This window comes from Rhinoderma darwinii, chromosome 1, assembly GCF_050947455.1.
Source record: "Rhinoderma darwinii isolate aRhiDar2 chromosome 1, aRhiDar2.hap1, whole genome shotgun sequence".
NCBI lineage: Eukaryota > Metazoa > Chordata > Amphibia > Anura > Rhinodermatidae > Rhinoderma > Rhinoderma darwinii.
In genome coordinates, this window is record NC_134687.1 from 159,407,690 (window position 1) to 159,431,449 (window position 23,760).

At 40.3% G+C, this 23,760-nt stretch overlaps 1 protein-coding gene across 1 annotated transcript in view; it reads left to right on the plus strand.

Annotated features, from left to right (window-relative positions):
• The window catches only part of PRDM5 (PR/SET domain 5), a 275,353-nt gene that overhangs the window by 179,346 nt on the left and 72,247 nt on the right, over positions 1 to 23,760 (plus strand). The window contains exon 16 of the mRNA XM_075849722.1: positions 19,661 to 19,746. Coding sequence (XP_075705837.1) covers positions 19,661 to 19,746 — 86 coding nt within the window. The remainder of the gene's footprint in view (positions 1 to 19,660; positions 19,747 to 23,760) is intronic.

The following is a 23,760-nucleotide window of genomic DNA, read 5'->3' on the forward strand; positions in this document are numbered from 1 at the left end:
CCTGTTGTTCCCAGATTGGATTCGCCCACGCCAGGGCCTTGCCGGCAAGTAGAGATATAATGAAGTCGATCCTGGCTCCGTCCGAAGGGAATGCTCGGGCGTGTAAAGTGAACTGGATATGGCATTGGTTCAGAAACCCCCTGCACGAACTTGCGTCTCCATGGAACCAAGATAGCAATGGCAGCGAGAACCAAGGATCCGAACCGGAGCTGCCAGGAAGTGTAGCAGGAGGGTCGATCGGAGGAGCTTGAATAGGAGCAGTGAAGGAAGACCTGTCACGGTGCGGGGTGTGGACCCACTGGGCCGCACCGCATAGCGGGTTAGCAGCTGGCCAACTAGGTACAAAACAATGTCTATAGTCCAGAACGGGTACCTTGAGGCAATGTAGACAGTAGCGGAGGCACAACTTGACTTACACTGTAGCTGGCACAGTAGAGGCAGCGGAAGACACGACTTTACTCTCTCTCTAGATATGATAGCACGGGATACAAGGTACAGGCAGCAGGAACGGGTGACACTGGCAACGGCCCTCGGCCATAGACGTTACAGTATGGAGAAGGCTTGGAACGGCTCATGATCCAAAGCACACCACATCTTCTGTAAAACGTGGTGGAGGCAGTGTGATGGCATGGGAATGCATGGCTGCCAAAGGCACTGGATCACTTAATTATGTGACTGAAGACAGAAACAGCCGGATTAATTCTGAAGGGTTCAAGGATTTACTTTCTGCTCAGATTCAACCAAATGCAGCGAGGCTGATTGGACGTTGCTTCACAGTACAGATGGACAATGACCCAAAACATACTGTAAAAGCAACCCAGGAGTTTTTTAAGGCAAAGAAGTGGAATATTCTGCAATGACCAAAATCACCAGATCTCAACCCGATCGAACATGCATTTCACTTGCTTAAGACAAAACTTAAGGCAGAAAGACCCACAAACAAGTAACAACTGAAGACAGCTGCAGTAAAGTCATGGCAAAGCATCACAAAGGAGGAAACCCAGCGTTTGGTGATGTCCATGGGTTCCAGACTTCAGGCAGTTATTGCCTGCAAAGGATTCTCTACAAAGTATTAAAAAAAAAAACATTTTATTTATGGTAATGTTAATTTGTCCCATTACTTTTGAGCCCCGGAAATGAGGAGTCTGTGTAGAAAAATGGTTGCAATTCCTACAGGATATTTTTGTTCAACCCCTTGAATTAAACCTGAAAGTCTACACTTCAATTGCATGTCAGTTGTTTCATTTCAAATCCAAGGTTGTTGCACGCAGCGCCCAAATCATGAAGATTGTGTCACTGTCAAAATAATTGTGGTCCTAACTGTAGAGATAGATAGATAGATAGATAATAACAAAATTCCATTCAAACAAATAACTTACATATTAATATAGTAAGGAAAATATGTTACTGGATCCTATTCTATGCAATAGAAAACGTTTGTTTTTTTTTGTACCATTTTGATCTAAAACCTTTGATAAACTCTTTACCTAAAACCAGACCAGTCATACCTACTTGAAAAATTTTCTAAATGTAGCACTTATCTGACGGTACAATGCTCATGCTTGTCACCTCTAGTTACGTCATGGTGGTGATCATAATTGCTGTGAGATCAGTTCAAATGCACTGAACTAAGGAAACAAAGTGAACATAATATCGATGTGATCTAAAAAAAACGTGGTAGAAATGTCTGCAATTGTTCCATACAACTGAATGGGGTTTGTAAAAATCCATGCTATATGCTGGATCTCTTGATTCCCAGCTTTGCCTTCAAATTAGGTCACAAACTCTCCTTACTGCTGCTCAGACTCTTTAAAAAAAATGAATGAATGAGTCTAGAAGACAGAGCAATAATGGAGCCCCTCAACTACTAAGAAGCACTGCTAGGGATCATGTGACCTAATATGCACGTGGCACATGGAATCTGTTGGTCATTCTACTAAATTAAAGTGTGGATACTGTGGAATGGTAAACAAATGGTATTATGTAATCAATTCTATTCCTCCATCTGATGACTTTACTATTCATTTATATGAGCATTGTCTACAAGTGTCTAGAGCAGACATGGGCAAACTACGGCCCGCGGGCCACATACGGCCCGTTAGGCTTTTTAATCCGGCCCGCCGAACTTGTCCAAGATATATCCGTCCTCAGCAGCTGCTAGTTCGCGCAGGAGGACGGATATATCCGTCCTGTGATCGCGCGGGTACTGACAGTTTACCCACGCGATCAGCGGCAGGAGCACGGCTGTTATACACAGCCTGGCTCCTGCTGCAACTGCCGGAATCGAAGCACGCGCCGATTCCGGCAGTTTAACCCATTAAATGCCGCTGTCAACAGTGACAGCGGCATTTAATGTGTTTGACAGAGGGGGGAACTCCCTCTGTCTCCCGATCGGCGCCCCCGCAAACAAATCGCGGGTCGCCGTCGGGTTTCCATGACAGCCGGGGGTCTAACAAAGACCCCCAGGTCTGTCTTCAGCATCTGCCTGTTAGGCGATGCCAGAGGCATGACCTAACAGGTTGCCTGTCAGTTTTACACTGACAGGCAATAATGCTTTGGTATACGAAGTATACCAAAGCATTATATATGCGATCGGCATATCGCATAGTGAAGTCCCCTGGTGGGACTAAAAAAAAAAAAGTAAAACCGTTAAATAAAGTTTGTGAAAAAAAAAATAAAAAAAATTACAGTCAAAGTCAAATAAAACTACTTTTTTGCCCCAAAAAGTGGTTTTATTTAATAAAACGGTCAAAACAAATCACACATACACATATATGGTATCCCCGCGATCGTAACAACTTGACCAATAAAATGAACACATTAATTAAACCGCCGGATGAACGGCGTCCAAAGAAAACGCAAAAAACAACGGCAAAATTCTCTCTTTTCTCCCATTCCCCCCATAAAAAATAAAATAAAAGTTCATCTATAAGTCCTATGTACCCCAAAATAGTACTAATGAAAACTACACATTGTCCCGCAAAAATCAATCCCACGTACGGCCACATCGACGGAAAAATAAAAAAATTACGCCTCTTGGAACGCGGCGATGCAAAAACAAGTAATTTTTTTCTAAAAGGGTTTTTATTGTGCAAACGTAGAAAAAACATATAAAACCTTTACACATTTGGTATCCCTGTAATCGTGCCGACCCATAGAATAAAGGTAACATGTTATTTACGCTGCATAGTAAACGGCGTAAATTTATAACGTGAAAATTAATGCTGGAATAGCTGCTTATTTTCAATTCTCTCCTAAAATAAAGTTAATAAAAGTTAATCAATATGTTATAAGCATCTAAAAATGGTACAATTACAAAATACAACTCGTCCCGGAAAAAACAAGCCCTTATACGGCTATGTCGACGGAATAAAAAAAGAGTTACGACTCTTGGAATGCGACCGTGGAAAAACAAAAAATAATCCTTGGTCATTAACGTGCAAAATGGCCCGGTCATTAAGGGGTTAATGTGGCGCGTATTTCTCTTTATTTCACTTTAATTTTCACTTCGTTTCACGTCACCATTAAGCCCTTCGGTTTTCAAAGAGTACAATATCAGCCGTCACTTTGCCACGAAGTATGCAAACTATGCTAGCAAGCAGTCAACACAAGAACGGGCGGCTACTGCTCAGAGGTTGGCAGCTAATTTACAGAGTCAACAGAACTTTTTTCTTGATAAATCACAGTGCGTATGTTATTTTAATCTATTTACATTTCCTTCTCCCAGTATCTGCGAAATAGTATGTAAATGCCATATCTTGCATATTCCTTGAGACAAATTTATTAACTGATAAGGGCTATTTTTCACATTTGAAAGACAGTTAATAAATTGGGTTGTAGTGTTCTTACTGTGCTATGAGGTTTGCACACACTACATTTAATGCTTTAGTATATCCGGCCCAAACACTCCCTCCAAATGCTCCTGGCCCGGCCCCTCTGTCAAATTTTAGAACCCATTGTGGCCCGCGAGTCAAAAAGTTTGCCCACCCCTGGTCTAGAGTGAGGTTTGTTGCCAGTTAGCATGTGCTTCTTTCATTTCAAACAACAGAGAAAATCACAATTCAGTGTAGCACTTATAGTAAGTATCCCAGCATGAGTAATAGGTTGCAGACTGAGAACATGAAGTGCGTAGTCAGTTCCTTTAAAATATGGATCCAGGTTTCACATAGGTGAATAAAAACCCATTGTAACAATTTATGTTTTTTCAAAAAACAAAATATGTGTGTTATGCATTTAGTTTCATGAACATTTCAAGCTGTGATAGGAAACCTTATACGCAATGTTTTCAGTCCTTTGGGTCTATCTATATCTTTGTGTACCATATGTATACTGTACATAGTGATGACAAGTTGTAAATTATATGATATGTTATCACCAAAGGTTTTGCTCTTTGGGGCTGTTGCTCATATTTCTTCCATGAATCCACCTCAACACTTCATACTTAATTTAGGTCAATTCTATGTCAGCATAGATAGTGTGCAAAATTGACATTATACACTTGTCTGGGACTATAAGTTACCAAGATGTTATCGACTGTGTATGCATTTTTATGACAGTATCTATGAAATCAAATATTTTGAAATACCTAAAACCACATTGTACCACACATGATATGCCAAACACTTGTTAGTCTTACAGACAGTGCCACACAGACTTGATGACAAATTGCTGTTACGTATATCTTTATTAAAATGTATTATGATTTTTATTATTATTGCTATTATTACAAGTAGTAGTGGGTTATACAGCAGTATTATCACCTATAGTGCTATCAATTATTCAATTCAGACTATATTCTTATTAAACAATAAATACATTAACATCCCTCTCCTCTCTTCTCCAGTTTTCTTCAATGTTTTATTTGTTTTTGTTTTCCTTTGTTATTTTCTAGTTGTTTAGTGTTTACTCTTTTACTCTAGCATGTTATTCAACACCCGTATCTGTTACTATTGCATCCTTCATTACAGCAGCTGTATATTTGATATTTGAGAGAATATGTTTATGATTGGAGATACCAAAACAAAACCCAGGAAATGCAGTCCATAATAACTGTAGTTTATTGTATGATTATGCTTCAGTAATAATACAACTTATTATCAATGCTGTATATATCATTGTTATGAAATAACAGAGTTTGCTTTATTAAACAAACATATACTCATCACCTCTAAGTCTCAGTTCACACTAATCTCATGGCTTCAGCTAACAACGGAGCTATTAGGCAGTCATTCTGAAACAGATTCTAACAGATCCTGACAGATCCCGTTGACTTGCAATGGATCCTTAGAGTTTTCCCCTGGCCTATTTTATCCTTTACACTAGAGGTTCTGTTATTTTTGACAGCAAGAATAGTGCAGCACTATTCTTGCTGTGAAAAATACCGAAACACCGATGGAACCCATTAAAGCAAATAGGATCTGTTAGGATTAGTTGGGATCCGTTCTAGAATGGATCTGTCATCCCTGAATGGAAGTCATGATACTAGTGTGAAGTTGTGAACCGAGTCTTAATGAAGCTGTCAAAAGGCAATGTAAGCCTAAAATCTGTCTTCAGTCCTCTTATTGTTTACTTATTTGAGAATAATTAATTACAAATATATTCTTACACACATACCTAAATTCATACATGGGATAAGAGCAGTTACTGTAACTTTATTATTATTATTATTATTATTATTATTATTATTCTATATTTCATACATTTCACATAATAAAAAAAAAATACCCAAAGTGTGACAAGTTTAATTAGGCCTATTATCTTACCAGGGATTATATAGAAAATAATGTTTTGCATTTATAATTTATTTATTTTATGTTGCCTATGATTAGCCAAATTTATCACAGTGGCTTATGCTGGATGCTAAATTTGGCACACCTTCAGACACGTCTGTCTAGCTTTATACCACTTCTTGGTTGGCTTATTTTAGTCCACATTTTTGCACCAAAATTTTGTTCCAATTTTGCACATCTTAAGCTATACCTCGTTCCCACTAAGCGATTTTCCTTTTCATTGATAAATAGAAAGTGTAACTTAGGCAACTGAATTATGGCGCAACACCAATAGTAAATCTGCGCCTTGAGTTTAGAAACATAATTTTCATTAATAAACCAATATACAATTTATATGTATGTTATTTATATGTCATTTATAGCTTTGCAGATCACTGGAAATATTAAAATGCTTGTTTATTTCCTGGTATGTTTGTTGAGTAACATCCATAAAAACTTCTCCTTGCCTATAAGTGTGTAAGGACCATGGGTGTATGTAAGGTGATCAAAGCAAAGGCTTATCACAGGGAGCACATAACTATTGAGTTACCATATCTCCCCTCACTGGCATCTGATGAAAGATGTTAAAGATGTGGCTATTATTCCCCATTAACTTTGCGATTCATATCAGAAAGACATTTATAATTGTTTTCAGACCCAAGCAACACGTGGTCCCTGTTTTCCTTTAATAAGAAAAAAAATTTCATCTGATCACTCTCCATTGCTTTCAAACCCTGTTTATGTTAATACTGGGTAAACAAAGCTTAAAGAGTCTTCTTCTTATATGAACACATGCTGCTTTTGCGAAGATCTTTCGAATTTGCTAGAGACATATGTGGAAGTATGGCATGTGGATTTACTAGTAAGATGTAGAATGTCTAATTCAGAACACAGAATCCAATGTCATGGTCTCTTTTGTAGAATATTTTACATAACTGTTGGAAAGATTAATAGGCTTTTGACCAGGTAACTTTTCTTCGTCTGCGAGAAGAACCTTTCTTTCCTGAAGTGTCTTTCAGGCTTGTTAGCCTTCAAAGACTTTTAAGGTCAGCTGTGGTGAGACACTAAATCCATTATATTTTTTCTTCCTCTGTCTCCTCACATCACCCTTTTATGCCCAGCATGGAGCCATCCCACTTTCTTGTCTGCAAGTTAGATATAGGGAAAAAATGTTGAACTTGCTTGGTATCTTGATGCTTTACAGTCCTTTTCATGCAAGATGGATAATCAAAAGCAGTTTATTGGCTATGGTATTACTGTTAGAAATATTAAAATTTTGGATATCTTAAACACACTGTATTAATATTTGCTATATATCAATTAACACTTAGGCTGGGTTCACACGACCATGTTACGTCCGTAATGTACGGAACGTATTTCGGCCGAAAGACCCGGTCCGAACACAGTGCAGGGAGCCGGGCTCCTAGCATCATAGTTATGTACGATGCTAGGAGTCCCTGCCTCTCTGCAGGACAACTGTCCCGTACTGTAATCGTGTTTTCAGTACGGGACAGTAGTTCCACGCAGAGGCAGGGACTCCTAGCGTTGTACATAACTATGATGCTAGGAGCCCGGCTCCCTGCACTGTGTTCGGTCCGGGTCTTCCGGCCGAAATACGTTCCGTACATTATGGACGTAACAGGGTCGTGTGAACCCAGCCTTACTTTGCAGATTCTAACACAATGTTTATGTTCTATTTTTAGCATTGTGCAGCATGTCCACTCAATGCAAACAGTCTGCAATTGTTTGGGTTAATGTTAATGAGTTCATAGTGTTATGGCCAAGAAGCTAGGTAGTAAGCCAAATATATTCCACATACACACATAAATTATAATAATAGCATCTAAAAACATGTAGCAGATTCCATGTCATATTTGCCAACATGCTGTGCTTTTATCAGCACAATAGAGGCATGGCATGGCATATGTTGAGGGCTTACTGTCTGTATGTGCATTTTAGTACCCACAGAAGTGTATATGTCTAAACTATATCTTCGCACGACTCCATTTTACGGGGAGGTACACAGTCATACAGAAACCAACAGAAAGGTATTATGTATAATTAACCTATCAAGAACAATAGGCCACATAACATCAAAGAGGAAATTCAAGGGATCCGTGAAAACTATCTAGAAAACCTACAATATCTATTATAAGTTCAATGTAATATAAAAATAATATATCCAAGTGGATCGTATAGAAAAATATCTTTATTGCATGTAATTTAACACAGCTGACAGAAGACAATTAAAAAACACCTACTAAAAACACAAATAGACAATGTCAAGTGCAGGTTCCGGCGTCCATGAAATGTATTATCAATTTACTTATCCATTAATATATGGTGGGAAAAATAAGTAGACAAAAAGTTCTTACAATAAATAATAGCAGCATACAAGTTGATAAGTCCAAAAGCTCACAAACATGATCAGGGGCGTAACTAGGAAAGACTGGGCCCCATAGCAAACTTTTGACTGGGGCCCCCCCTCCCTTGGGTGTCACACAACCCCCCCTTGTAGATAGTGCCTTTTTTACAGCCACCCTGTAGATAATGCCATACAGCCCCCCTGTAGATAACGCCATACAGCCCCCTGTAGAGAACGCCATACAGCCCCCTGTAGAGAACGCCATACACCCCCTCTGTAGATAACGCCATACAGCCCCCTGTAGATAACGCCATACAGCCCCCCTGTAGATAACGCCATACAGCCCCCCTGTAGATAACACCATACAGAACCCCCCCTGTAGATAACGGCATACAGTCCCCCTGTAGATAACGCTATACAGCCCCCCTGTAGATAACGCTATACAGCCCCCCTGTAGGTAACGCCATACAGCCCCCCTGTAGATAACACCATACATAACGTAGCGAACGCCATACACCCCCTCTGTAGATAACGCCATACAGCCCCCTGTAGATAACGCCATACAGCCCCCCTGTAGATAACGCCATACAGCCCCCCTGTAGATAACACCATACAGAACCCCCCCTGTAGATAACGGCATACAGCCCCCCTGTAGATAACGCTATACAGCCCCCCTGTAGATAACGCTATACAGCCCCCCTGTAGGTAACGCCATACAGCCCCCTGTAGATAACGCCATACAGCCCCCTGTAGATAACGCCATACAGTCCCCCTTTAGAGAACGCCATACACTCCCTCTGTAGATAATGCCATATAGCCCCCCTGTAGATAACGCCATACAGACCCCCCTGTAGGTAACGCCATACACCCCCTCTGTAGATAATGCCATACAGCCCCCCCTTTAGATAACGCCATTCAGACCCCCCTGTAGATAACGCCATGCAGCCCCTGTAGAGAACGCCATACAGCCCCCCTGTAGATAACGCTATACAGCCCCCCCTCTGTAGATAACGCCATACATCCCCCCTGTAGATAACGCTATACAGCCCCCCCTGTAGATAACGCCATACAGACCCCCTGTAGGTAACGCCATACACCCCCTCTGTAGATAATGCCATAAAGCCCCCCCTTTAGATAACGCCATACAGACCGCCCTGTAGATAACGCCATACAGCCCCTCTGTAGATAACGCCATACAGCCCCCTGTAGATAATGCCATACAGCCCCCCCTGTAGATAACGCCATACAGCCCCCCTGTAGATAACGCCATACAGCCGCCCTGTAGATAATGCCATACAGCCGCCCTGTAGATAGCGCCATACAGCCCCCTGTAGATAATTCCATACAGCCCCCTCTGTAGATAACGCCATACAGACCCCCCTTGTAGATAATGGCATACAGCCCCTCCTGTAGGTAACGCTATACATCCCCCTGTAGATAACGCCATACAGTCCCCTGTAGGTAACGCCATACAGCCCCCTGTAGGTAACGCCATACAGCCCCTCCTGTAAGTAACGCCATACAGCCCCCCTGTAGGTAACGCCATACAGCCCCCTGTAGGTAACGCCATACAGCCCCCCTGTAGATAATGCCATACAGCCCCCCCTGTAGATAACGCCATACAGCCCCCTGTAGATAACGCCATACAGCCGCCCTGTAGATAACACCATACAGCCACCCTGTAGATAATGCCATACAGCCGCCCTGTAGATAACGCCATACAGACCCCCCCTTGTAGATAACGACATACAGCCCCTCCTGTAGGTAACGCCAAACATCCCCCCTGTAGATAACGCCATACAGCCCCCCTGTAGGTAACGCCATACAGCCCCCCTGTAGGTAACGCCATACAGCCCCTCCTGTAGGTAACGCCATACAGCCCCTCCTGTAGGTAACACCATACAGCCCCCTGTAGGTAACGCCATACAGCCCCCTGTAGGTAACGCCATACAGCCCCCCCTGTAGATAGCGCTATACAGCCCCCCCGTAGATAGTGCCATACAGCCTCCCCCTGTAGGTAACGCCATACAGCCCCCCTGTAGGTAACGCTATACAGGCCCCCCTGTAGGTAACGCCAATCAGCCCCAACTCCCAAAAAAAATCTGACCTATAGTGTGTACTACAAAAGACATGTATCCCCTATCCACAGGATCTCCACAGGATAGGGGGATACATGTTTGATCGCTGGATCTGATAGGGAGAACGGGGGACCGAAAGTCCCCCGAAGTTCTCCATGACTAACCTCTGACTTCCGGCGTCTGCGCAGCTCAATAAAAATGAAAGGAGCGCTGGTCACGCATGCGCACAAGCGCGACCGGCGCTCCATTCATTTCTACGGTGCTGCCAACACAGACCCCGGAAATCCGAGGTTTGTGATGGAGAACTTCAGGGGACTTTCGGTCCCCCGTTCTCCCTATCGCTGCCAGCGATCACACATGTATCCCCTATCCTGTGGTTAGGGGATACTTGTCTTTTGTAGGAACAACCCCTTTAATGGCATAGCGTGGAGAAAGCTCCCTGCTCTGCCATAGTGTTTAGTGGCGTCGCGCTGTAGTAGCCATAGCGGCAGCTAGCGGAGCCCCCGGCCATGGTGGGGGCCCGTGCCGGCGGGTGACACGGGCCCACTAATGCCACGGGCCCCGTAGCAGCCGCTACGGCTGCTACAGCGGTAGTTACACCACTGAACATGATATCACCCACTTGGGCCAAGCTATATCTAATCACAATAGTGCATCCAGATTATCCACAACACGCCATAATAGACTACTACACCACACTCGCGCAGCATCCCGTTCAGCATCTAGAGAGCATATCTGCGCATGTCATGCAGCCGACGCTCTCGCTATGTGACGTTAGACACAATACGCCGCAACAGCGCCTGCGCACACCACAGCAAGTCAGCAAGGCCATATTTAATACATGTAGAAACATTTGTTTGATTTCTCTGGATTTAATAGGTTATACATAATATAAATAAATACATAGGTATATATAACATACCATGGAACATCATTTATAAATACTCTATTATACACTAAAGGAACATACTCCATATAACCTGTTACATAATTCCTATACACATATATCATATATCAAGCATATCAGTTAGTAATTGCATATATAGGATCCGAAGATTCATTATTCTATAAGCACATACATCCATGATACACTTGCGTAATACATGTATTTTTGTGCATTTTATACTTATACCATAAGATGCCACTCTAACCTAAACTAAATGTATGTGAAAAACATGATTGATGACGTGTGTCACTGAACATTGACCCACATATACATCATATTTTTTTACTATCCCATATGGGAAAGGGTCACCATAGTATAATGCACATAAAAGTATCCAACAATATGGTCTCTATGATATTTTTGATTTGTTCAGATTCTCCTAGTGTAATTACTGAAATGTATAGGGCAACAAATCGGCAAAAATATGTAACATGTGGTGATGGGTATGTTCATCACAGACACAACTTTATGTATACAAAATTAAGCATAACAGTGTCAATGTCAATATTTAAAGTGACTGTGTACCAAATAATAAAAATAATAATAATAATAATGAAATCAGTGTTAAAACGTATATAAATAAAGGACGGGAAGACAAATAATTACACAAAGATTAATGTAATAGATGTTCTTAGAAAGCAATTACTTCAAAGGAACCCTAAGTCAGCTGCATCAATATACTGAACCTCTGCCAACAATACAAAATCACCATGTCCTACTATGCTAAAATATATATTCAAGTCTTATTTTAAAAAACTTTAGTGAACAATTGTAAACTTCCCCACACAATTCCATAACCAATCATGATCCAAACTGAGTCATATGCTACAGACTATGGGAGTAATTTATCAACAATTTCTACACCAGTTTTCTGGCATAGAAAAGTCGCAAAAGGGCCCAAACATCGCAATTTGCGGTGCAAAGTGGGAAAGGGGCGTGGTCACTTCACCACAGCTAGACAAATTTATCATAATTTACGCCGGAAAACTGTCGTAAATTATAGTGGAAATCGACGCCAGCTATTAGCTGGCGTAGATTTCAGTCTATGGGGCATATCAAGGTAGAGGCCTGCGCTGGGCCCCTACCTTGCCCCTCGATTACACATTTAATTAAATAAATAATAATACTAAAAAAAAAATACTCACCGCTCCTCTTCTCTCTGGCTCCCTCATCACTCCAGCACTGCTCATACAAAGACCTGATGCCGGATAGCGTAAGGACGTTGTATGCGACGCAGCACTGATGACGTTGAAGCGCTGCGTCGCATATAAGGTTCTGACGCTGCTCAAGTCCTTGTATGTGCGGCACTAGGAGAATGGAGGAGCTGGGTAGGAGAGAAGGAGAGCACTGGGGTAAGTATTTGTGTGTCTTTTTTTTGGGGGTTGGGGGTGTATGAAAAGCAGTCTTAATTAATTCCCCCGTTGATGTCCATGAAAAAGAATATCAACAGATTTCCTTAATTTCACTGTTGAATAAATCACCTTGAATCTGTAAAAAGAGACCACTTAAAGAGGCTCTGTCACCACATTATAAGTGGCCTATCTCCTACATAAGGAGATGGACGCTATAATGTAGGTGACAGTAATGCTTTTTATTTAAATAAACGATCTATTTTTACCACTTTATTAGCGTTTTTAGATTTATGCTAATGAGTTGCTTAATGCCCAAGTGGGCGTATTTTCACTTTAGACCAAGTGGGCGTTGTACAGGTGAGTGTATGACGCTGACCAATCAGCATCATGCACTCCTCTCCATTCATTTACACAGCGCATAGGGATCCTTTTAGATCGCTATGTGCTGTCTTATACTAACACATTAACAATACTGATGTGTTTAGACAGTGAATAGACATTACACGGGATGTCTATTCACAATCTCTGCACTTCGTTACTCTGTCTGTGGTAGTTACAGCAGAGGAAGCGTAATCTCGCTGTAACCTGACATTTACCGCGTAATCTCGCGAGATTACGCGTCCTCTGCTGTAACTACCACAGACAGAGTAACGAAGTGCAGAGATTGTTAATAGACATCCCGTGGACATTCCGTGGACATTCACTGTCTAAACACTTCAGTATCGTTAATGTGTAAGTATAAGGCTGGATTCACACGACCATGTTACATCCATAATGGACGGAACGTATTTCGGCCGGAAGTCCCGGACCGAACACAGTGCAGGGAGCCGGGCTCCTAGCATCATAGTTATGTACGATGCTAGGAGTCCCTGCCTCGCTGAAGGACAACTGTCCCGTACTGAAAACATGATTACAGTACGGGACAGTTGTCCTGCAGCGAGACAGGGACTCCTAACATCGTACATAACTATGATGCTAGGAGCCCGGCTCCATGCACTGTGTTCGGTCCGGGTTTAGCAGCCGAAATACGTTCCGTACATTACGGACGTAACATGGTCGTAACATGGTCGTGTGAATCCAGCCTTAGACAGCACATAGCGATCTAACATGAATGGAGAGGAGTGCATGATGCTGATTGGTCAGCGTCATACACTCCCCTGTACAACGCCCACTTGGTCTAAAGTGAAAATATGCCCACTTGGGCATTAAGCAACTCATTAGCATAAATCTAAAAACGCTAATAAAGTGGTAAAAATAGATTGTTTATATAAATAAAAAGCATTACTGTCACCTACATTATAGCGCCCATCTCCTTATCTAGTGGTGACAGAGCCTCTTTAAGCCTTGCATCAACATTACAACAAAAACTCTTATGCCAACACAAAAATACACACTGATTTCAACACCATATAAGTCGATCTTCAACCCCACCAGACTATTCTAATCCAAAAATGGGGCAAAGCCCACCATTTCATTCAGCCATCTAGAGACTATGGATTGCAGTACAGTTATCCATTTGCATTCACACTGTGGCAGGATTCGTTGCACTTTTCCATCTCTTGCTCCTAGGCTGATCTTATAAACTCCTCTGAATTTGAATCCTCTCCAATTCACATCATGACTGTCCTTCAAATTTTATGGGATTGACTTCAGTTGTGCCAATTTCTCATGGCATTTTTAGTCTCTCACATGTTCTAAAATCCTTACCCTCAACTCACGAGATGTGAGACCCAACATAAATTAGTTAGCAAGGACAACCTCCAAAATACATGATTCCCGTAGATCAGCATGTGGTTATGTATACGATTCTGTACGTGTGTGATCCAGAAGAATAAAACAATTCCTGTGTTCTCTCTATTAGAAAGCATGAACCGCAGCTTCCACAAGGGTACAACTCCCATTTTGGGCCTCTTTATTCAAAGATCTATCTTGACAGCGGGGCCACAAAGTGTCTCTTAATAAGAATGTACCTAAGTGTACTAGACCTTCTGAGTGTGATGGAAGAGCCGCATGAAAATAAGTGATAATGTCCCTATCTGTATGTAGCACAAGCCAGGACCGTTTAAAGATGTCCCGCATCTCTCTCCTTTACAAGTGAGAAGTTGTGTTTATACTTACCTAATCAACTCCTGAATTATGTTTCTTTGGAGTTCGAAGGTCATTTCCGGAGGTCTGTTTAGCTCTCGTGTAGCCCTGATGAATATGATTGTCCTTGCATCCTCTGTTACAGAATCTTCGTCTTAGTTGGATTAACTGGTCCTCAAAAGCCCCCTCAGTTGAGCAAATGCGTTGTGCCCTTGTTTAATGTTTGTTTTCCGGCACTGTCTCAACAACCCCTGATGAAGCAGTTTAGAAACGCGTTGGGGTTTTGGACAGTGTGGTGTAGTAGTCTATTATGGCGTGTGGTGGGTAATCTGGATACATTGTTGTGATTAGGCTATGATTAGGCATAGCCTGGCACAAGTGGGTGATAAGTTGGCAAGTTTTTTGACTTCTCAACTTGTATTTTGCTATTATTTGTTGTAAGAGCTTTTTGTCTACCCTACCATATATTGATGGATAAGTAAATCAATGATACATTTTATGGATGCCGGAACCTTCACTTGACACTGTCCATTAGTGTTTTTTAATTGTCTTCTGTTAGCTGCATTGTATTATGTTTAATAAAGATTGTTTTTCTATATGATCCACTTAAATATATTGTCTTTGTATATTAATACTTGCTCTATCGGATACATTCTCCCTAGAAGCATTACTTTTATGGGTGAATGTCCTGGCTTTACAATGCAGAACAGAAGCATTAAACGGCGGCAGACAAAGTGCCACTGGCTACATGGTTCAGAGCTGTGGGGACTTCCACGGTACACGCTGTTTGCACGTGGCTCTGCCATGTCCATAAGGCCTTCCTGATGTTTTTAACAACACTTATTGTTTTATTAACCTTTTTTATCATCATCATGAACATCATCATTATTGTAGTATTGTAGCGGCAAATCTTTTAATAGTCTTTTTTATCATTTGTTGTATCTTTATGCATTCTAGAAAGCAGACTTCATGCCGTACATAAAGCTCTATTTGGTAAACATTAGAAAAGTAGTTTATTCAATGTTGGATTAAAATCCATTTTGGGTGATGTAATGAAAACAGTTTGTTGTGTCTGGTTCTAGGGACCACCGACTTCTATTCCTTTACTTAGACTAATTAAGACACAGACAATCCTTTCTGCCCATCATCAGTTCTTATCCCCACAGATTCTTTGTCTGTAGGTTTTCAGGCACATGAGACTTTTTTAAGATGGTCTTGAATTGATCACAAACACATAGTAGCGTGGGAGAGAAACCATTGAATTCAGTAGACAAGTGACTGAAATCCCAATTGTAGGCAAAAAAGAGCATGTGAAAACACCCCGAAATGAGTGCTCAGTTTATGATAAACACAGAACTAGAGAAACATGGTTCACATTACCCATCAACCATCTTTTGCAAGAGAATTTAAGAGGTGCCTGGTCAAATAGGCCTTTAAAGCGTGTAAAATGGAATTGCTGGGCTGCATCAGCCTACAAATTCTGATATGTAAATTCAATTTAAAAAAAAACTTTTTTTTAAACAAATTTTTATTTTATTAATAAAATTACAAAATATAATTACTTTATATAACTTTAAAAATTAGATCTGACAGCACTTAACCATTCTGAGAGAAATCAGACATTAACAAAGATATTTTTTTTTGCAATTCGCTTAAGTGCTTGCCACAAAAGCCCAATAAAATTATTGATCAAATTGTGTAATATATATAAATACCTGAAAGAATACACTCCCATAATAAATTCAGATGCATAATCCCGGGAACTGGATGGTCAGTGTAATTATTGATGGAGCCTAGGAATGGGGTGGACTGAGTGGTCTACCCAAATTTCAGCAGGGCGTTCAACCCCACATAGATGATGGGCATAGTTGTCGACCCCTGTCTGAATCTGTAGATAGAACAAAGCACAGGCTTGTCAGAAATACCCACAGTCTGCCATTGTGGAGCTTATTTAGCACCAAATGTGCAGAATGCTATCTATTAGTAAAACAGATACTGAGAAGTCTGTAAGAAATCATTTTTATACAAGTTGTAGTAATAAGAATTATAAAAGTATGTAAATCCACCTATTTTATTATTATTTTTTTTTCAATTTATCTTTCAATTTTTAAGTCTAGCTGCCATGTTTTTCCCACTGCCTTCTATAGGAAGTTTCTGCTTTCATTGCTTAGTGCTGTCATCACACTAGGAGAGACAGGGAGAGATGGTGGTCACCTTGTGTTGCGTCGGTTTCCCTTTAAATAGAATTTTGAATGCATTAACAAAAGAACAGAACTTAAGGACCTATATTTTTATTTTAGTGGAAAATTAACTTCCTTGCAGATCCTAGATATGAGTCTTTGCAGGTAGCAGACATCTAGCGGTGCTCATGAAGTCGATATCTTGCCTCCATCTGATGTCTGGAAAAGACATGCTCATTGTTTTGGGTCATGGAGTCCTGTTTTTCCAACTTTACCCTTTAAAGTACACAAAATGGCCCAAGCACGTTTCTCTACAAAAGTGAGTTGCGACGATCATCCCAACTCTCTCAGAACTCTGCTCTTTTTCTTTGGTGACGCAAGTATGTTATTTCAAATGTGGGAGGAAAATAAAAGCTGCCATATACTTGGGGCCGCGTGTCTTCTCTCCGCGTGAGTGAATAGATTAAAAACTCATTCATCCAACTCTTGTTTCCAAAGGAAACATGGAAACATCTGATCATTCTATATGAATTGACTATAGTAGGACACCCCTCTATGATATCCATATGCCCTACTAGAGCACAACGACAGGAGATATTTATAAAACAATCTTTAGAGTGATCTGATTGGTGCTAAGGGCAACTATTCCTATTATTGTATGCAATAGTCTCTAGTTTTCTGTGCATTTACTGAAGGTTGAGGTAAAAATAGGAGGTATTAGTGTCCCATTATCTATAATATAACTAATGAAGAGCATATGTACTTTTACTTTAAAGAACAGATTAGAACTTCGAGTGCTTTGTCATCAATTAAAATCTCATTGAAACAATGGGATCCATCAGTCCTTAAAATTTAAACAGATACTTTAAAAGGGTTGTCCACTTTTTACAATCCCTACTTGTTAAAGGGTCCCTTGACAAAGTGTCTCATTGCTGGGACCCCCAGCAATCAGTTGTACTCTGTAGGGAAACATGGCATTAGGTGTTTAATTTCCCTGCAGCGCCACCACTGAGGAAATTAAGCATTACATAATTCCCTTTCAAATGAATGGAACCACTCCAATGATAAAATAATCCTGTGCAATTTTAAAATTTTAGTGGGAATATCTATGCTGTATGATTTTAGGGCAAAATCTCATTTTAGTAATGTAACTTCTCAAAGTCAAACCCTTTTCAATTCAGGGCTGTTTCTAATAATGTGATTATAGATAAATACATTTTTTAAAGAAATGTACCTAATTGCATTTACGTGCTACTTAGTTTCCTGAGTTCAAGATTTTTGCCTTCATTAGTGTATTGTGTCAGCCCCAAATCACCGTCCACATCACTGTCCACACCCTGACAGGCGCTATGCGAATACTAATGGCAATGCTGAAAGTATAGTACACAGCTAAAATCAATATATTTCCTAGTGCGGGGGCAGAGGGGGAGATGTAAAACATAGAGATTCAAAAGTCACGCAGCGCACTTTTGGCCCTGCACTAGGTTTAACACAATGTATGAGAGTGCACTGTTCCTTTAAGAAATAAGCTTACGATATGGAAGCCTGCACCTTTTATAACTTACTATAGGAATTGGATCTAATGTATTATAGGATTTCCACTACTCAATGAGCACGTCTGATTCCTGTTCTAATATATACATTTTTTTTCTTTCTGTTTTGTCTAAATTTTTAAACAGCAACTCTAGTATTCCCATATATAAAGGGTTCTAAATGCACAACACCAATTTGGAAGAATCAGGCGGGACAAAGGCGTTGTAAATCTTTTAATATAAAATACTAACAGTAGTAATGAAACAACACCCTATCATTGATATACTTCCTACATGTCGATCTATTGATATGAAGACATGAAATCAAAGACCTGTTCTCATCTCATTATGAATAATCATTTATGACAATACTATAAATCATCACCATGGTTGACATTAGTAATTCCCAGATGCCTCCCTTCATCAGACATTCCTTGACCCCACTAGATTCCATCCAACAATTTGTGTGTATCAGAAATTGACATTCAAGGCCTCGAACAGTGCAGGGGTTATCCAGATCTGAGCCGTGGGACATAAACACCTTAGATTGGATAAATAGTGCTTTGAACCACTCTTCGGGTCTTCTGACATTTTTGTTGGTATTGCCTGGAACTTCTTATCTAATCCATTTTAGACTTTAAAGTAAAGGCGCAAGGGAAATGTTCTTACTTAGATATACCAGAGGGTACAAATATTTCCATTAAAGACTTGAATTAATCAAATACTATTCACCAACAATATTCACTCGAAACGTATTTCTCCAGCGTATGTTAGATGAAACTATATGAACTAAAAATGCTGTGACGTTAACGGTTACCCATGATTTTCTTCATAATAAGATGTAGATGTACATTGTTAGTAAAATATAGCGCAGGAGGAGAAATTGATTATAGTGATTAAATGTGATGTTTCCAATCCAGATGGCAGAAATGTTCAACAGATGTGTGGAGATGTTAGCACTCCTTAAGAATGAAGTGTGTCAATGCAGCAAATTAAAAAAAAAAATACTAGCCACAACAAAATGGATCATAATTCACTCCTTTACTGGACCATCATATTTGCCCAGCATTTCTCTGCATGCATTCATATCTTGTTAGAAAACATCATGCAACGGGAAGAGGAGCTTTGATCCAGCCCAGCATGTAGCCAGTGTGTTCTTTTGTTCTTTATGTGAAGTTTTTAAAAGCTCAGATCTCTTCTCTCTTTTTCACTCTTTTCGTAAATGAACATGAACCTCAAGCGGGAAGAATGTGCGTCCTTTGACATAGTCATGCTGTGCTTTCCTGATGTGTCAGGGCAGTGTTCTCTATCCATTGGGTGCATATGGTAATTGTGATGCTTATCTTGTTTGCAGGTGAGCGCCCCTACCAGTGTCCTTACTGTGACAAAGCCTTCAGTAAGAATGACGGATTAAAGATGCACATTCGAACGCACACAAGGGTAAGTCAGGAACCATCTTCACAATTAGGGGAAAACTTAATAAATTATGATGTATTATTGGCAATATTATCCAGCTGACTGGCTACTTGTATGTGTAATGGGGGGGGGGGGATATAAATTGGCATGAACCAGTCAGACAGATATAAAGTGCACCGTAGTGCAAAGTTTAGCAACAAAATAGAGTTGGATAAAAGGTGTTGTCAGGCGAGTTTGGTGGTGGGCTTAGGTGGTAGCTGTAAAAAAATTATGTGACCTCAAAAATATTTGCAGAAACAAGTTTTTGAGTCATGGACGAGTGAGTTATATTCAAATAAGCCTGGACAACAGAGCAAATCTACCCTGAATCAAAACTACATAGAAACTTTTACACAGGGTGACCTATAACTAGAGATGAGCATATCCGTACAATTGATTTGTCAATTTTTCGCAGACTCAGGCTGTGTTCACATCTGCATTGGAGGCACCGTTAGGAGCCTCCGTCACAGATGCGGTCAAAAATGACAGACAAAAAAGCAGCAAAGTTTTATTTGGTAAAATGACGGACACCAAGACAGAAACCTCATAGAACCCATTATAGTCAACGGGATCCGTCAAACGCCATTGGTGTCACTCGTGATGGATCCATCGATGCCATTATCTTCGTTGTTCTGATCCTATGACAGAGCAGAACAATGGAAATGAATAATGCCGATGTGAACACAGCCTAGCAGATTTCCGATTGTAGAGTCATTTTTCCCTTGTATAAGAAATTGGAGGCTGAAATAGGATTCTGTATCAAGTTATTTTAACCTCCATTGTATTATATACTGTAAATACGGCCCCTTAATTGGAAATTTGTAAGTTGGCGGAAAAAATATATAAACTTTTAGCTTATCACTAACTACAAAATACTCAAGCATTTAAATATTCATATACTCCTTTCTGTATATTAATAAAATTCATGTACTCAGTCTTAAGTATTAAAACTAAGAACTGAGTCAGATTCTCAATTTGGTCGATTTATACACTATATGGCCAAAAGTATGTGGACACACCAATTGCAAACAAGTGCATGAAATTAAGCATACTGCCAAGAAAAAGCCATGGACCTACATTGGTAGTAGTGTGGTTTGCACTGGAGAGCTCAGTGACGTATATATGATGCCACCTTTGCCACAAGTCAAGTCGTGAAATTTCTAATCTGTTAGATGTAGTGAAGTGATATAGTCTAGGAGTAATAACAGCTCAGCCGAGCAGGGACGCTGAGTTCTGAAGTGAAAAAAATTGTCTATCCTGTTTTGCATCACGCACCTCAGTGTTCCAAACTGCCGGTGGAAGCGAAATCAGCACAAGAACTGTGTATCTGGAGCGTTATGAAATGGGTTTTCATGGTCGAATAGCTACACAAAAGCCTAAGATGTCCATGCACAATGTCGGCTGTAGTGGGGTAAAGAACGCCGCCTCTGGAGCAGTGGGAAGATGTCCTCTGGAGTGATGAATCATGTTTCACTATCTGGTAGTCTTGTGGACAAATATTGGTTTGGCAGATGCCAAGAGAAGGCTACCTTACGAAATGCGTAGTACTGACTGTAATATTTGGAGGAGGAGGGATAATGGTCTGGGACTATTTTTCGGGGTTTGGGCTAGGCCCTTTCTTTCCAGTGGAGGCTAATGTTAATACAACAGCATACAAAGACATTATAGACCATTGTATGCTTCCAACTTTATGTTTTGAGTATTTCCCGACGTATACCTGCGACGTATGAGGGTCCTATTGTAAGAAAATGAAAAAAAAAAAAAAAACATCTACCACACAGTATCCATTTTTTACTGAAAGTCTCTGTTTGGAATAGCGTAGTGTACTACTCTGAACTATACTGTAAATAAAAAGGTATGCCGATGCATACCACCCAGATGTATTTTAAAAAGTCGCTTTTGGCAAAAGTTGGGTCAATGAGGCCCTTTGATTTGATATGATTTGATTAGTGTTTAAACATGATACATACACAGACTAACTCTTCATTATATAATTAATAACCTTTGATCGAGCTGTTACCGATCACATCTAAGTTCATAACTTAGATGTAATCAATAACAGGAGGATTCTGTGTGTCAGAGACACGCAGGACCCACTGACACTGAACTTGTTAGTGACGCTAACCGGACAGATGCAGGTCTCAGCGCACAATACAGTATACAAAGCAGCTGTATCTCAAAAAGTTACAATTATTTTTAAGAAAAAGTATTTAGAAAGTTGCACAAAACACACTGGTCGACATTTTTTTTTTAAACAAAAACCATAAAAACATTTAAAAGGTGTACATAACCTTTAAATTCTTATAGAAATTGAGAGTGAACGTAAATAATAAATTCTCTGTATGGCTCTACACAATGTGTGAGTGTGTTACACATGTAGATAATATTTATCCTATAGATTTATAGCTGGAAGATTCATCCTGGGAGCGCATGATAAGACAAATAATTTACCATGAAACACACGAAAAACAATCCAATCATCAAAGGACTGGAATGTTTCTGCCCCACTGATGGGATTAAATGAGGTATAAAGATATCCCGTAACAGCGTACCAAATATGCAAACTTGTTTTTTTTATGCTGCCACAAAATCAGATTTTATAATATGTCAAGTGGAATTCTATCCACAGAAGAAATAAGCTAATTTGTAGAAATGAAAAACATGATTGATGTCAGATACAATTTAGAAATACCGCATCTCTAAGGCCGGATTCACACGAGCGTTGCGCATCTCGGACGTGAAAAACTGTAGTTTTTCATGCCCGAGGTGCATCCGTGCTCAGCGCTACGGGACGCGATGTCTCGCATCCCCCATAGATTAGAGTCTATGGAGGGATGCGTGAGGCATGAAAAAATAGGATGTCCTATTTTCTCACAGACCCTTCACACGGTCCGTTGAAACAACGGCTGTGTGAACGGCCACATTGAATTATATATGTCCGTGTTAATTGAGTTGAACAGGAACTTGAAAATAATCACATTCACTGTATATCTTTTCTGAAATGTAAGAAGGTGCTAAATGTAGACTGTATCACACAGACAATGTGACAGTTTCAATGAACAGCGGAAGTGTCAGCGGAAGTATCATGTGCAAATTTTTCCTCTATTTCAGCCCTTTACTTATGTTGATTAGTCAAGAATTTGCTTTATTGCTATATATAGATCTTCTCTAATGTACCAAGATTAGGTTAATTGTTAAAAGCAGGGATTTAGTCATGAGCTGGTTCCAAAAAGCACCCAGAGATGTGTTATATGACAATATATCACTGGCAGTTGTGAGAATTTGTGAACAGAGAAAGGTTGGCTATTTTCAGGCGATTCCTCAATACAAGGGACCCAGTATTAAGGTATATTCACACAGTGGGGTCAAAGCACAGTTTATTGCCGCCAGTTGCACAAAATCACGTAAAAAAACTATTTTTACTGCACCATGTGAATTTACCCTTAAGAAACCTTGATTAAGGGCCAATTCACACAGCTGTATTACAGCAGCATGCATGACCCATATATTTAGTGCCAAGGACAGGATTGGATTACCAAAGATTCCTTACAGATGAGCCAGTCCTGTTTCCAAGTAAGGGTCTAATAGGTGGCTTGATTACCATTGTTTTACAATGCCCTAGCATTAGCTTAAAGAGGTTGTACAGGATTTTAAAAAAAACAAAAACATGGCTGCTTTCTTCTATGAACAGTGACACACTTGTCTTGAGGTTGTGTCTGGTATTGCAAACTGAGCCCCATTCACTTCAATTGAGCTGAGCTGCAATACTAGACAGAACCTATTTACAGCTGTGGTGCTATTCCTGGAAGAAATTAGCCATGTTTCTCTAACCCTGTACAAAGACTTTACATGCAATAGATATCTACACAGTTGAGTGACATTATTATGACCACCTCCTACTTTCGACGTTGGCAGCGCGTAGCCCATGAAGGAAGTGATGTGTCGTGGGCTGGCTTTGTGGGTATATAAGGTGTGTGATAGGCTGTCTGTACACATATC